Source organism: Engystomops pustulosus, chromosome 6 (assembly GCF_040894005.1).
Source record: "Engystomops pustulosus chromosome 6, aEngPut4.maternal, whole genome shotgun sequence".
NCBI classification, from domain to species: domain Eukaryota; kingdom Metazoa; phylum Chordata; class Amphibia; order Anura; family Leptodactylidae; genus Engystomops; species Engystomops pustulosus.
The window spans coordinates 146601264-146615709 of NC_092416.1; the positions used below are offsets into that span (position 1 = coordinate 146601264).

At 40.3% G+C, this 14446-nt stretch overlaps 1 protein-coding gene across 1 annotated transcript in view; it reads left to right on the forward strand.

The window, feature by feature from the left end:
• UQCC1 (ubiquinol-cytochrome c reductase complex assembly factor 1) overlaps window positions 1-14446 on the forward strand; it is a 77321-nt gene that overhangs the window by 51534 nt on the left and 11341 nt on the right. Inside the window, exons 8-9 of the mRNA XM_072111674.1 lie at window positions 12902-12979; window positions 14001-14114. Coding sequence (XP_071967775.1) covers window positions 12902-12979; window positions 14001-14114 — 192 coding nt within the window. The remainder of the gene's footprint in view (window positions 1-12901; window positions 12980-14000; window positions 14115-14446) is intronic.

Consider the following 14446-nt stretch of genomic DNA (forward strand, 5'->3'; position numbering starts at 1 on the left):
CGAGTATGTTCGCTCATCTCTACTCCTTACCCATTTTAATCCCTGTAAAAACATTCAATCTTATCGACTCCCATATGTCCAAATTCGTATGGAAAAACAAACGCCCACGCCTGGCACTATCTACCATGTTCAAACATAAAAGCCTGGGTGCTATGTCACTTCCCAATTTCGCCACACTTCCCAAATTTAATATAAAGCGGCTCAATTTGCCTCAATTGCCACTCCCAAAAACGGACCCAGATGTATGTCACTTGAATCCCAGCTAATCCATCCGTTAACACTACCGAGCTTGTTCTGGATGACAGGCCCAATGTCAACCTTATTGCAGACCCTTTTCCCCTTCTCACTTCACTCCTTAAAAGTTTGCCACTTTCTTAGATTCCAACATAAATTGCAAACTAATCCTTCTCCATTGTTGCCCCCTTTTTCGTAACCCCTCTTTTCCTTCAGGACTAGAATCGATGGACTTCCAATGGTGTGTGACGAAAGGTATCACCCATTTGCGGCACCTGATGTCCGAAGGTAAACAGTTGTCTGAAAACGAGGTTGTATCCAAATATGAGGTTCCTCCCTCAGAATTTTTTTCGACTTCTCAATTATTACATTTTGTGCAATCAATCGCACAAGGTACGTCCTTAAACTCCCGCGCAGCATTTGAAAGTACCTGAATAAATCACCCATTCGGTAGAGGAACAATCTCTCTGTGACATCAAGTCACATTTTATGGAACAGTGGGAGTCTGACTTGGGTTTCCAGTTCTCTCTGCCAAGGTGGAGGCACTGCTGTACCTCTCTAGATAAAGCCAGCCAGCAAGTTTCGTTAATAGAGACCTCTTAGGATACTCCATAGAATGTACTATGTTCCCGCATGTCCTGCCAATATGTACGCCCAACTTCCCAACAGTTGTTTCCGAGGCTGCAATGCCCTGGGTGATATGGCCCATATATGGTGGCACTACCCCATAGTTGCCTCCGTCTGGAACTGTGTGATGACCCTCACTTGCTCTGTTAGGTAACGCAACACCTGTAACCCCAGGAGTACTCCTACTAGGTGATAAACCAGCAAAGGTTAAAAATAGAGCCCATCACTTTGTCCAATTTATAGCTTTAGAGAGTAGAATTCACATAGAAGCTAAATGGAAATCTCCAGACCTATCCTTTACCTTTATCCTTTACTGCGGTTAAGATCAGAATCAACCTACTGATGCTGTTCATGAGAATTGATGTGACCAGGACAGACGCCTTCCCACAGCTTGAAGGGATCTGGAACCCTGGATTGCTTCACTAGGCTCCCCCACCTCTGGGAGAGCTCTATCCCTGTCCCCCTAATGGTCCATTATGCATCAACTTGGTTCCAGCACTTCTCCACACAATGGGGCACATTTACTTACAAGTGCACTGAAGTTCACAGAAAGTGCATTGTCCGTCTATAATGCAGCGTGCAGCGATTCACTAAGATTGTGCGCCTGAAATCATGAATGTGTCGCTTCCCCGCTCAGGACCGCCGGAGTTCACCATCTTTTTCGTGGTGCATTTTAAACATAGGGCTTGCGACACAATTTAAAAGTTAAATACCGCGCTCAGTCTGTATCAGTGGGACCGCCTGACAGCACACACCCTAATTTGCGCCACAATCCAATCGCACACACTTCTTAAATATCTGTGCAAGTCCTAAAAAAGGTGCACAGTCAGACTAAAGTGCGCAGCACAACCCTTAGTAAATGAGCCCCATAGTCTTGGTCTATCCATATTCTACACTAACAAGGGAGAGTCCTGAGCAGCACAGCTGAAGCAGTGAGTGCAGTAGCCGGTGATTCCTTGGCAGAGAATCCCAAGTATATCAAAGTGAAGAGGCAGCACCGCGACGTTTTGCTGTGAGTTTACACCTTTCTCAAGCATAACGTGTGTCAGGTATCCAATTATTTAAAGACCAAACCATTCACTGATTGGTCAGTGATAAAGTGAACAAATACATAATAGAACGTGAAAAAAAATACATTGTAATACTTCGTAATGTCGTTCTTGTGAAGATCATAAAGGTCATATTCTACACTATCCAGATCTTGTGATCTTGTTACCTGTTTGCTTTTCTCCTTCTCCCTGTGTCCCCTTTCACTTCCTTGTTCCCCTATGTTTTATTGCCAGAAGCTGGCTTTGTATCAAGAAAATTCTATTTTCATTACTACCCCCCCTGCGTTCGGTACACCTTGTGTCTTGACCTATTTTAAGGCATTTTCCTGTGTTTTTCAAACAATAAAACCTTGTTGAAATTAAAATTATGCTAATAAGTAGGGGCTGTAACTAGAAGAGACTGGGCCCCATAGCAGACTTCTCAATGGGGCCCCCTTCACTTTAAAAACATATACGGTACATGTGTAGACTTGCATGAGTATGCAAAGACATACATCAATACACACATTTATATCACACATCATTAACACACATACAATAGCATATGGACTGTGTATAATGGTGCACATACTCCACTCTTTAGTGTAGCAGCTAGGGGGGGGCAGGGCCCCCTGACTCTGCAGACCCCATAGCAGCAGCTATGGCTGCTATCCCTGTAGTTACGCCCCTCCAAATGAGCCTGCTGAGCTACTCTAGCCCCTCTGTCATCTTGTTTACACTCTCACCCTCCATCCTGCTCCCTCAGCACTGAGGTGCAGAATTTGGACATAACATATTGGGATGAGGACACACAAATGGCAAAGGTTTGGAGGGCTATTGGTCCATTTGTTTACTAATGTCTAGACTGTCCATGATGAGGTAGTCTCTCAGCTGGCTATTGACCAACCGGCACCAGCCCTGGACAGAGATCTACTACTAATTAGAAGCCAAGTGTTTCCTGGCAAGCAGAAAATTGTCTTTAACACGGTTTGCAATATGCCAGACTTCCTGGATGCCTTAAGTGGTATAGATCTACAGGAAAAGTGTGCTGTAGGCTGCTCCTGGGAACAACTTTTGGCTTCATTCATCAAAAATTATTGAAAAAAAAAAAAAAAAAGTGTCTTTCTTGCCTATAGAAACTCATCAGAAATGAAATGTAAGATATGTGACCCACTTTCTGTTTACCTGGCAGGACCTGTGCAGAGCTTTTGCTCAGGGAGTAACTTCCAACAGGAGCATTTTAAAAAGTGAATTTTAATACCTCCTTTATGGGTGATCGCCCAAGGTCCACGACCACCTAAATAGAGAAGACAAAGCTAAGCCACGTTGCAGCTACTTGCTTGATGCAGTGGGATTGTAACAGACTTTCCATAAGTGCAAAGTATTTAGATTTTTGACTTTATATATGTATGATTTAAGATGACATTTTTCATCCTTTTTTTGTTATGTCATTATTTATTTGAAGGGATTCCTTAGCCAGGATCCACTCCTGAAACTAACTGCTATGTCATGTAAAACATTTGCAATAGTAGACAAAGAGAATGGCACTCACCCCTTACTATTTTCTTCCTTCAAGTGAGGAGTAGCGCATACTCACAGGCAATATACATGGTGGAAAGAGGACAACAACATCTCACAACCTGATGTAGGGTGGCAAAATGTCATGTTTTTTTTTTTTTAGCTCTCATGGTATACTGTATATATAAACATATACCTAGATGCGAGTCTGATGAGGCACCAGAGCAGGTAACTATTGTTTTTTTTTTTTTTTTTTGTTACAGCCCTCGCCTTAGTACCCTTACAGGGCGATTTGGGAAACTAAACCACAGGTTTTTAAGGACCTGTGGGTGTTTTAGTGTCCCGAATCCCCCCGGCAGCTTTCCTTTAAAGGCTTTATGCATACTAATGTGTTCTGTATGCGGGCTGTGAACCTTGGGCCACAAATTTGGTTACAAATAGGTCCTTCTCTTTTTTTTGCGGCCCGGGCAGTCGGCTCATGCATGAGGCCATGGGCATGAGCCCATAGAAATAAATGGGCACTTGTGAATGCGTCATTGGGATTACAACTGTTTGTCCGCTGATTTGTGGAGCTCTACTATATAGGGTCTTTATTGTTGAATGATATACTTTAGAGTGGTCTTCTATGTTATGCCAATGAAAGCAGTTTGTGTAATACAGACACAAGTGTGAGTATTAATTTATATATAATGCATTTATATGTTCTGTGTGTATTAAGAACACTCAAAATCCTCAGATGTACTTGAGAAGTGGCCAAGGCTTCTTTCTAGCTACAAAGCATGGCTCTGTCTTGCCTTCACCATATATCTTTGCTAGTAACAAATCTATACAACCCACAGGAAGTGAGCTATATAAAGTGCTTCTGTTTTACAGTCCTGGCTAGATATTATATATTACCAAAAGGAAGGAAATTCATACCGCCGTGACACAATCCATTGCCCATAGCAGCATGAGTATGATTAGAGAGCTCGGTTCTCCCGCAGTCGCTAAGTCACTGAAGGGTAAAACTGTATGTTTTTCATCTTCCCTCTTCTGAAGTTTCATTGAAAATGCTATATATTATTACAGCACTGTGTCTTTTTTTTTCAGTGTTTGGGAGGAGGGGAGTTAATTCAATGTTACTCGGCTTTCATGCAACCACTTACATGAACAGAACGTAGATGGTTCTCGTCACATTCCTACTTTGCAACCTCTATGGTCTTCTGTGTTTTTAAATTTCTATTTAACTACTTTATGACGTTCTTCCTACTTGTAAAGTACTTGAAAAAATAATTCATGACTTGTCGTCTTTTGAGGTCTCCCTATTTTCTATGTCGGTGTATTTCTTGGGCACATTCTGGATTTCAATAGGTGACAACTTCATTTCCACAAACTAAGAATGGCATATAATGAGGATTCAGATATTATTGTGCCACTGGTATGTAAATGTGACCCAACATCTTTTGGTGTTCTAATAAGGCTAGATTCCCATCGTGCATACGTTTACCATGTGTGGCAGGAAAGCATCTAAAGTACGCCCTATAAATGTCCATGGGGTTCATTTTGTCAGATGAAGGCCAAAAGAGTCTCCAACTGTGGACTTGTTACTGGAGTGACACTCCTTCTACAAACGGAGACCTTACATTCATGGGTTCTCCATGTTGCCTGCTCTGTAGGGGTCCTGTCCTATGTTCCAGCCTTGGCCGTTTACCGCTCACTTCACTAGCATTAGGACTCTGTGACAAGATTATATATTTATATGTATATATAGGCTTCTGTTTGAGGTATGGGTTAGGAGTTCTAGCCCTTTGATTAAAGAGTTTGTACAAACAGTACCATGGATGACTCTTGCTTTGACCTGTACATTATCCGTGATTGCCAATTGTCTGGCCGTTAAGACCCACGGCGATTAGCAAAAAAATAAAAATGTGGAATTCTCAAAAATGTTGTTGATGACATTAGATGAAGTGCAACTTAATAACAGAAAGTAGTGAGCATGATACCCATACTCTTGTCAATATACAGTAGAAGAGCGAAAAGTACTATGTTCAGTTGCAGAACACGACACAGTATAACGTAAAGACCTTTGGTCTAGTGTTCATCTTCATCTTTTAGACAATGTTACCAGTGGGGCATTGTGTATGATAAATGATACATGCTAGCTAAATCAAAGTATATTTTATTTATCCATCTGTACCACATAGGGGGGTGGGTTATTTTAGTGATGCATTATGGCAAATGTTGGTGAACCTTTAATATGATGGATGCTTTTATATCTTTAGCTTACAGGAAGGAAACCTACTGGCAGTCTGCACATTTTCTGGATCATGAAATCCTTTTTGACGCTTTAGGCTGTCCTAGTCATTTTAATCTTGGCAAGGTCTTTTACTCGGAAGTTCAGCACATAGCAGCCATGTTCCTTCCAACTACTGTTCTTGTGGTATCTGAAACCACCTTGTTTCTGATTATGGTCCATCACTGTTCTTAGTTTCTACCAGGCCTGCTCATAGACTCTGCCGTCATTCTGCATTGGATTCTGCCCAATATCGCCTTTTTATCTTCCTTGACTTGGTCCCTCATTGTTCTCTAGCCCTTTCTTATTTTAACATTTAAATCCAGCTGTCAGCTAGTGACTATTTTGTGGTCTGCAATCGGGTGATACCTGCTGCAAGGAGTTCATGGATCTACCACTGTGTTTTCCTTGTGTCATCGTGATATATGATAAGTAATCATGATTGCAGCAGGGGGAACAGGGACTCCTAAAATCATATATTTCTATAACGCACTGAGCCTCATCCTCTGGTATGTGGTCGGTCTGACAACTGCAGGTCCGTGACCACATTCATCTGTTTATAGGGAACCTGTCACCAGGGACCTACTTTTCACTAAAGACAAGTTGCAGAAACCCATTAAAGCTGGATTACAAAGATGAAAAAAAAACATGTGACTTGTCTGTGCTGTTCACTCTTCAGCTCTCCACCCCCACCTTTGTACTCCTGTACAGCCCTCCCCCACTGATGTCCGCTCACCAGGATGTGTCCTTGTCGAGGAGCAGGAAATGCATAAATGCATTCAAACCAAAACAAACCTGGGACTTATAACAGGATTCGGGCAGGGTGCAAGGTACGTTAAAACACACAATTATATTGTAATGCAAATGCACAGAGAAGACAGAAATTCATCTTTGCAATCCAGCTCTAATGGGCTTCTGTAACCTGTCTTTAGTGAAAATGAGGTCCCTGTTGACAGATTCCTTGTTATGACTAGTTTTTATGCAAATTTACTGCAGAGGTTACAGGGGCATCTACTAACCTGGTCAGGCACTAACAGCAAATGCTACTCAATGCCCCAGTAGCCTCTACAATTATAAAGTTTTAAACAAATTAGAGTAGGTTCGAGGATTATTAAATTACAGATTAGAGCAAGAGCAGCCAGGAGGAATCTGCCATCAGATCTACTTCTAATAGTAGATTTCTCATGGTAGATTTCCTTTAAGCCCATACCCATGGCCCAGCCTGGAGAGATGACTGCCCTTAGTACTAGGGTTGCACGATGCATCGAAATCTTGGTACTTGTGCCATACTCTAAAAACCAAAACGGTTCAATACCAGGTTTCTGTTACTTGCAGTACTGAATGACTTCCACAGACTTTACAGACTCCTTGTATTTGTTTGCAGAGCAGACATTGGGCAGGGAATCCTTTTGAGAGATGTGTCGGGCTAGCGGCAGAGCAGGGACCACGTTATCAGGGAGAGATACCATCTGTCCATAAATGGTGTTTCTATATCTCCCAGGGGCTTCCCCAGACACAGGACTCTAAATTATGCAATTGAATAATTTTTTGCACAACCCGGGATTTGAACCCACAACCTGCACACTCCATTTTTTTGCGGATCCATTGACTCGTATGTGGCCGCTTGAGAGACTCAATAAACCATGCTGCAATTTTTTTTCTCTGTCTGCACATCCGTGAAAAAAATGGACATGTGAACAGACCCAAAGGAAACAGTGGGTCTGTTTCGTTTACCATCTGCAAAAGGAGGATAGCATACGGACATCAAAAGCACCCATCTACGTGAGCCCTGAATTATACTATTTTTAGTATAGTATTTTATATTATCAATACCAGGACAACCTCCTCCATGAAAATAATGGGTGACCGTTACTGATCACATGGGTTTCAATGGAAATGCAAATACTATCAACCTGAGCCCCGCCCCGAGACGTTTGCATTGCATTTCTAAACGTAATGTAAATGTTTCATGTGACCGCACCCTAAACATTCAGATAATATTTTTTCTCTTTTATTGAATGTGTTGTATCAGTATCGAGTATTGCAATACTTTTCTGGGTATCATATTTCACTTAAAATTCTGTTATCGGTGCAGCCCTACTTAGTACCTCAGTCCAACACCTTGAGTCATTATACACCCTAGTTGAGTAAGATACATTTTGTGGCTCTTTGTTATTCTTCGCTTTAGGGGTCTATGTGATTTTCTTGTCCTGCAAAATCAAACATCGGTGAATTGGAGGTTCCAACCATGGATCCGGTAAAGAGGCGTGAACACAACCCATCCAGACGGCCCCATTTCTTACCATACATTTCCAGCATGATCCTATGCGTCCCCGCAGCTCTACTGTCCTGAGCTCACATGTGGATTCAGTTCAGAGGAGCCACAGTTTCCTTCGGGATGTGACCTAAACACGGCTCATGTTCCCAAGCCAGAAATCTGATCATTTGGACATGTAAATTCACTGATACCTCCCTCATTCCCCCCAAAATACATACAGCATATATGGTTGATAGGTTTCTGAATTTATACTTGGCTCAGAACAGCATTTGAATTGTAGCATGCTGTTATTTTTCTATCCTTTTAATAAAAGCCTGGTGGGCATCTACCCTTAATAGCAATTACTCACCTTGCTGACGCAGCAGTACAACCGGATCGTGTGGAAAAAAAAAAGTGTTTAATAAAGACGGATTCATATAAATATTTTTTTTGTGTAATAATAAAAAATACCTGATTTACAAGATGTTGATACCAAATTTAAAAAAAAAATGTAAATCGCATGCCATTGTAACATACAAACTTATATATTGGAATTGGTTATATTTATAAGGTGTGGAAGTGGGGTCTGTGTACAGTCACATAATAGATTAAAGTGCATGAGCGTAGCAAAAGGTAAGAAATTTCCTCTCCCCGCTGGAGCCAGATGTATTGAAAGGCATTTGGGTGACCTACAAAAAAATGACTTCATTATTTAGCTTTCCTTCCCAATACGCCTATAATGTTTAAATTTTATGTAATTTTTTTTTTTGTCAAGAAAGTGTGTGCTGGAGGGAGGATTTCTTCTCTCAGCGAGCGGGATAGAACAAGTCGTCTCTTTTGTGATTGACACTCTGCTAGTCATCAGTAGCATAGAAGGCCCCTGCTGTTTTGAAGGCCCTGTTTGGATGACAGCCCAGTCGAGGTCTGCATCTCAGACCTCCGCTCTGCCGACCTGCTCTTGAGTGTCTCTAGATAGAAGGGCTTCCAAAATATGTCTGCATTCTAAGACGAAATTGGCTCAGAATAGCCTCCAAAGAGTTCTCATGGGGGCAAGAGAAGGCGCCACTACAGCTGAGACCTGCGTTTTGAACTTTTGTTTTTCAGACCATTACCACCTTTCTTTAGTTTATAATATATATATTTTCCAACTTTTACAGAGTGTTTTGAATAAAAACACAAAAGACCTCTGTCCTTTAGTACAGACCTTGTCTTTGTACCTGGATTAAATTAATGCACAATTGATTCCCATGCTCAAAGACACAAGAAGACACTGCTGTGACATATCCTGCCCATATTCACCGCAAGTCGAGCTCTCATCCCGACCACATTATTAATGAGGCCTGAGTATTAGGACTATATGTTTAACCCTAAACATTGGCAAATAAAAATGAACAAGTGGGTTTTACCATTTCCCTAGTTATAATACACTGTACTACTGTTCAGTCTGACAGACCCTAATGACAATCGGTGACAGAATTTATTCATAGATTTTCATTGTTATTTCCAGTTTGAAATAACCACCCACAATTGTACTGTTCTAGGGAGGGGCATTCTTAAAAGAATGTGATCAGTATGCACAATATATGATGTATAAATGTCAAATTCACTCTTTGTTGGTACTATTGCCCATTGTAATTGCCATTATTTTTGTTTTCTCCTTGTTAAGTCTGCAAGTTGCATCCCAGCAGCTTTGACCATAAAAGGTTGTAGACAGTGTGGGTATTGACCCTGGAGAATCATACCTTTTGTGTTCTTGGTAGCAGCAGGACTTTGAAAATATGCATTTAGATTCCAGCGTTGTAGCTGTACGTGATGTCCTGGGTATCTCCTCACACTGCTGTGTTCTCTCTGTGACCTCACCAGCACCTTCCCTCTGCTGTGATATCTAATCAGCTACTTCTCTTCATCAGAGAAAAGTCTGTTCTGTGTTCAGTGACGAGATCTCACACAAGAGGGCACTACATTGCAAAGTCCAGCTACAGTCCTGGAATACAAATTCATTATTTACTGCTAGTAGACTCCCTTTTAAAAACATTTCCTTTTTAGAAACATAGGTGGGGTAAAATGGTTTTGTGGTGAAAAAAAATTGTAGAATGTCATTAATATGCATCATTGTGCTTTCTGTACTTAGAAGTCACAGGGTTTCACTTTAGTAAATGAAACATATCTCTGTATGTACTATTAGACATAAAAGGCTGTGTCACCTATTGACCCTTGAACTAGATCACTATGTGTAGTATATAGTTATCCGCCAATCATTGATCAGACCGCCCCAGTACTAGATCACTTTGTGTGTACAGATATCTGTCCTTCACTGATAGGACCGACCCCAGGACTAGATCACTGAGAATATACAGATAGGACCACCCCGAGGACTAGATCACTAATCATATATATGTAACTGTCCTTTACTAATAGTACCGCCTCCAGGACTAGATCACTGAGCATATACAGATAGGACCGCCCCGAGGACTATATCACTAATCATATATATGTAACTGTCCTTCACTGATAGGACCTCCCCATGACTAGATCACTGAACATATAAAGTCAGGACCACCCGCAGGACTAGATCACTGAGTATATACATGTATCTGTCCTTCACTGATGGGACCGCCCCCAGGACTAGATCACTGAGCATATACATGTATTTGTCCTTTACTGATAGGACTGACTCCAGGACTAGATCACTGAGTATATACATGTATCTGTCCTTCACTGATAGAACCGCCCCCAGGACTAGATCACTGAGCATATACATGTATTTGTCCTTTACTGATAGGACTGACTCCAGGACTAGATCACTGAGTATATACATGTATCTGTCCTTCACTGATAGAACCGCCCCCAGGACTAGATCACTGAGCATATACATGTATTTGTCCTTTACTGATAGGACTGACTCCAGGACTAGATCACTGAGTATATACATGTATCTGTCCTTCACTGATAGAACCGCCCCCAGGACTAGATCACTGAGCATATACATGTATTTGTCCTTTACTGATGGGACCGACTCCAGGACTAGATTCCTGAGCATAGATACATGTATCTATCATTCACAGATGGGACTTCCGCCAGTACTAGATCACTGAGCATATACAGATATTTGCCATTCACTGATAGGACAAGACAACTAGAAGACAAAGATATAGATGTTATGCTGTATATTTTCCCAACAACTAATCTGCTCCGCTCCTCCTACTCTGTCACATGCTTGGACAGCATTTTCATTTTGACAGGTTCACTTTAAATGGAACAGGCAAGACTTACAAAAGAAGGAAAAAAATTTAGTAGTGCTTATAGAATTTCAACTCACTATAGGACTAAAGAGAAAATAAACTCTTTGTCAACCTAAAGCGCAAGCAAAGTGCTTTTGGAAATGAGCTCAAGTGTCTTGGCTTTCCCAATGAAATTACCTAGTCTCTTTTTACCATCACATTGACAGAAAACTCCAGAATCTAAAGCTTAATCCGGCTTAAATCTAGATTTTTTTCCCTCTATATCCTGTAGGGAAAAATGATAAATGTCTGAAAAAGTAGATTATCCACATAATGTTCCGAACTCAATAGCTGCAGCCAAAATAACCTTATATAAAGACGGGACAACTTTCTGTTGATGAAGAAAATGTCATTAAAAGTGTCGTAATTTAATAAAGGCATTGGTACATGCTTGGCTATGCTGACCTCACTTGTGCAGGCTCGCGCATCCAACTGCTCTGTGCTCTGGCTGCTGTCATTGACACAGTCAGTCTAGAAGACGGCAGGTTGACCGGAAGCCAAGAATGGCTGATGCTTTCTTAGTCAAGCATATTACAGAAAAGGCCAGGGACATGGAAAAAAAAGTATTTACCTAAAGCATGGCAAACATTGGACTGTTACACTATAGCTATTCTGTAAACAGTAACCTTCTAAAGACTATGTAATCCTAAATGATTTATTAAATAGAGCCTCGGACTGAAATATAACAATGGACATTACTTGAAGGGACTTGCACATATGGGCTGTGGAATTGGTAACTCCTGGTTCGACTTTCAATGATAGGGGGCTTTACAACCTACAACATGTATGATTAATATTTTGAATATAAATTCAATGGGCATGCCTTGTTAACATACATGTTCCCCTGCATTATGATCCTGTTGCTCGTTTCGGCTCCTAAATTGGATTTTTCCGAACGTGGCCTGCAGACTTCTATTCACAAACATGACCCTCCATTGTTCCAAACCAGGAAAGAGGAGGGGTCCTGTCAGTGACTTGCATGCAGTTTTCTTGGACCAGTCAGCCACCTCTTCACAGGGTTGGTGAATAAAACAATTGAGGCACCTCGGAGAATAAATAAGGGCACCAGGTATGGTGACTTATCAGGCCTGAAGTGCTTGGCTGTAGTGGTGACCTATCCCAAACGGCACTGGAACCAAAGGGACAGGTAAGTTAATTTTAACAGCATACTTCCTTTCGAGCGAATCCTGTCCTGACCACAAATCTAATGACCCAAATTAGAGACAGAATAAATCCATATTATACTACTTCTGGTAACGTGGTCCATATTATATATCTGCAGTATGTACAATAAACTGTTTGATTTGGCAACAAAGCCCATATTGTACGACTGCATGACAACCAACGGAATTCTGAAAAGATAATATTCTGCCTTCTTTCAGCTGCCACCAGGGGGAGCTCTCACTATATTGTTTTATTATTAATTTTGGTATGTGAATATGCAGGCAGCTGGACTGTTATCATTTAATTTTTTTTTCTTTGCAGGCAATTCAGATCTGTGCGTCAGAAAAATGAAGCTGTGAATAATATTAGAATATATTATAAAAAAATCTATTGAATAGATATTATAAGCTAATTTATAAAGAAAGAATATAATGTTGTGGGTGGGCACTTATTTCAAGAGGTAGAACATTTGCATATATAATCATATTTGATGTAACACATTTTTAATTTTGTTTCTTAGATTGATTCAGTGACAATGAAGAATACAATGAAAGCTTTAACAGAAATATTTTATGCCTCTGTATTCGGATATGACGAGGTATGAGAACATTCTCCGCTGTTTGAGTGCTACGTTTTATAGTGCCTAGGGTATGCATAATGAGCATCTTGAATTGCTTTACAGTCAGTCCCCGGGGTACATAAAAGATAGGTTCTTTAGGTTTGTTCTTGTTGTTGAATTTGTATGTAAGTCGGTACAGGCATATTTTAAAATTTGTAACAAAAATTTTTTTTTGGCCCACTGACGATTGGATTTTCAAAATTTTTTGCTGTAATGGGAACAAGGGACATTGCAGCCTGGGACTAAAGTAAAGCCTCCAAAGAGCTTCGCCAGAGGTCAAAGTGGGCAGATAGGTCCATCTGTAACTAGGGGCCATCTGTAAATCTGGTGTTCTTAAGTTGGGGACCACCTATATTATAAAGATTAAGGCTAAACGGCCGAGAGGCGGCTATCACTAAAAACAGAACAGAAGTTGTGCCCATGCAGTCACCTATTGTGACACAAGGCTACATTGGTTATGGCCATAGAAACGGTTAAAGGAACCCTCACTTTGGGTGGGGAACAGCGGTCAGGGGCTATGTTTGTCACGCCATTCGTGCTTGGCAAAAGCTTCCAAACATTGTTTTTCATTATCCAATGTAAAAAAATAAAAAAAGAGAGCCTTTTGGGCCAAAACAGATTTTCCTGTTAAGGCTTCAACAGTAGGATAAAAAAATTGTTTTTAACAATCCAAAAAAGTAACTGACTTTTTATTATAGTCATATTATTAAACTTGCACTGGCATTTTATCATTAACATTTAGTGGTATGATGAATTAATTTACATTTTGTTTTGTATTGGTGTTTATGCAATTATAATGCTCTTTTCTCCACTGTACTTTGATATATTTTACTATGAATTAGTCAATGTTTTAAATACATTTTGCTATAATACTGTAATTTCTGAATTTTTGTCATATTTTTCTGTAAATTTTTGAAGGCGTAAAATGTATTGTACTTGGTGCTAAGGGCAGGAATGGTTGATTGGTATTAAATTAAGGTTCCAAATACTTTTTTTGTAGGGGATTATATCTGATGATCGTATTCTCTCCGCTGCCCTTTGGCGTAATCTTTTTAACATGAAATGTGATGATCCCCGCCAACTGGAGCTTATGGTGGAATATGTGCGCAAACAGGTAAATTGCTCAATAATTTTCTAAAGGACATCGGGGTTAATCATGATTATTTCTTAAGATTTATTCAGTTACTTTTCATGAATAATAATTATGTTATTACCGCTTTACTCCAAATTTGGTCAGGGCTCAAAATTTCTTATAGTTTGTGTATATTTTGACAGATCAGAACTTTTGGTATGCGGCAATACCTAACATGTTTATGATTTTATTTATTTTTAAATCCGTTCTAGGGAAAAAGTGCTGCTTTGAACTTTCAGGTGTTTTTTTTAATAAATATATACCGTATATACTCGAGTACAAGCCGAGTTTTTTAGCACAACTTTTGTGCTAAA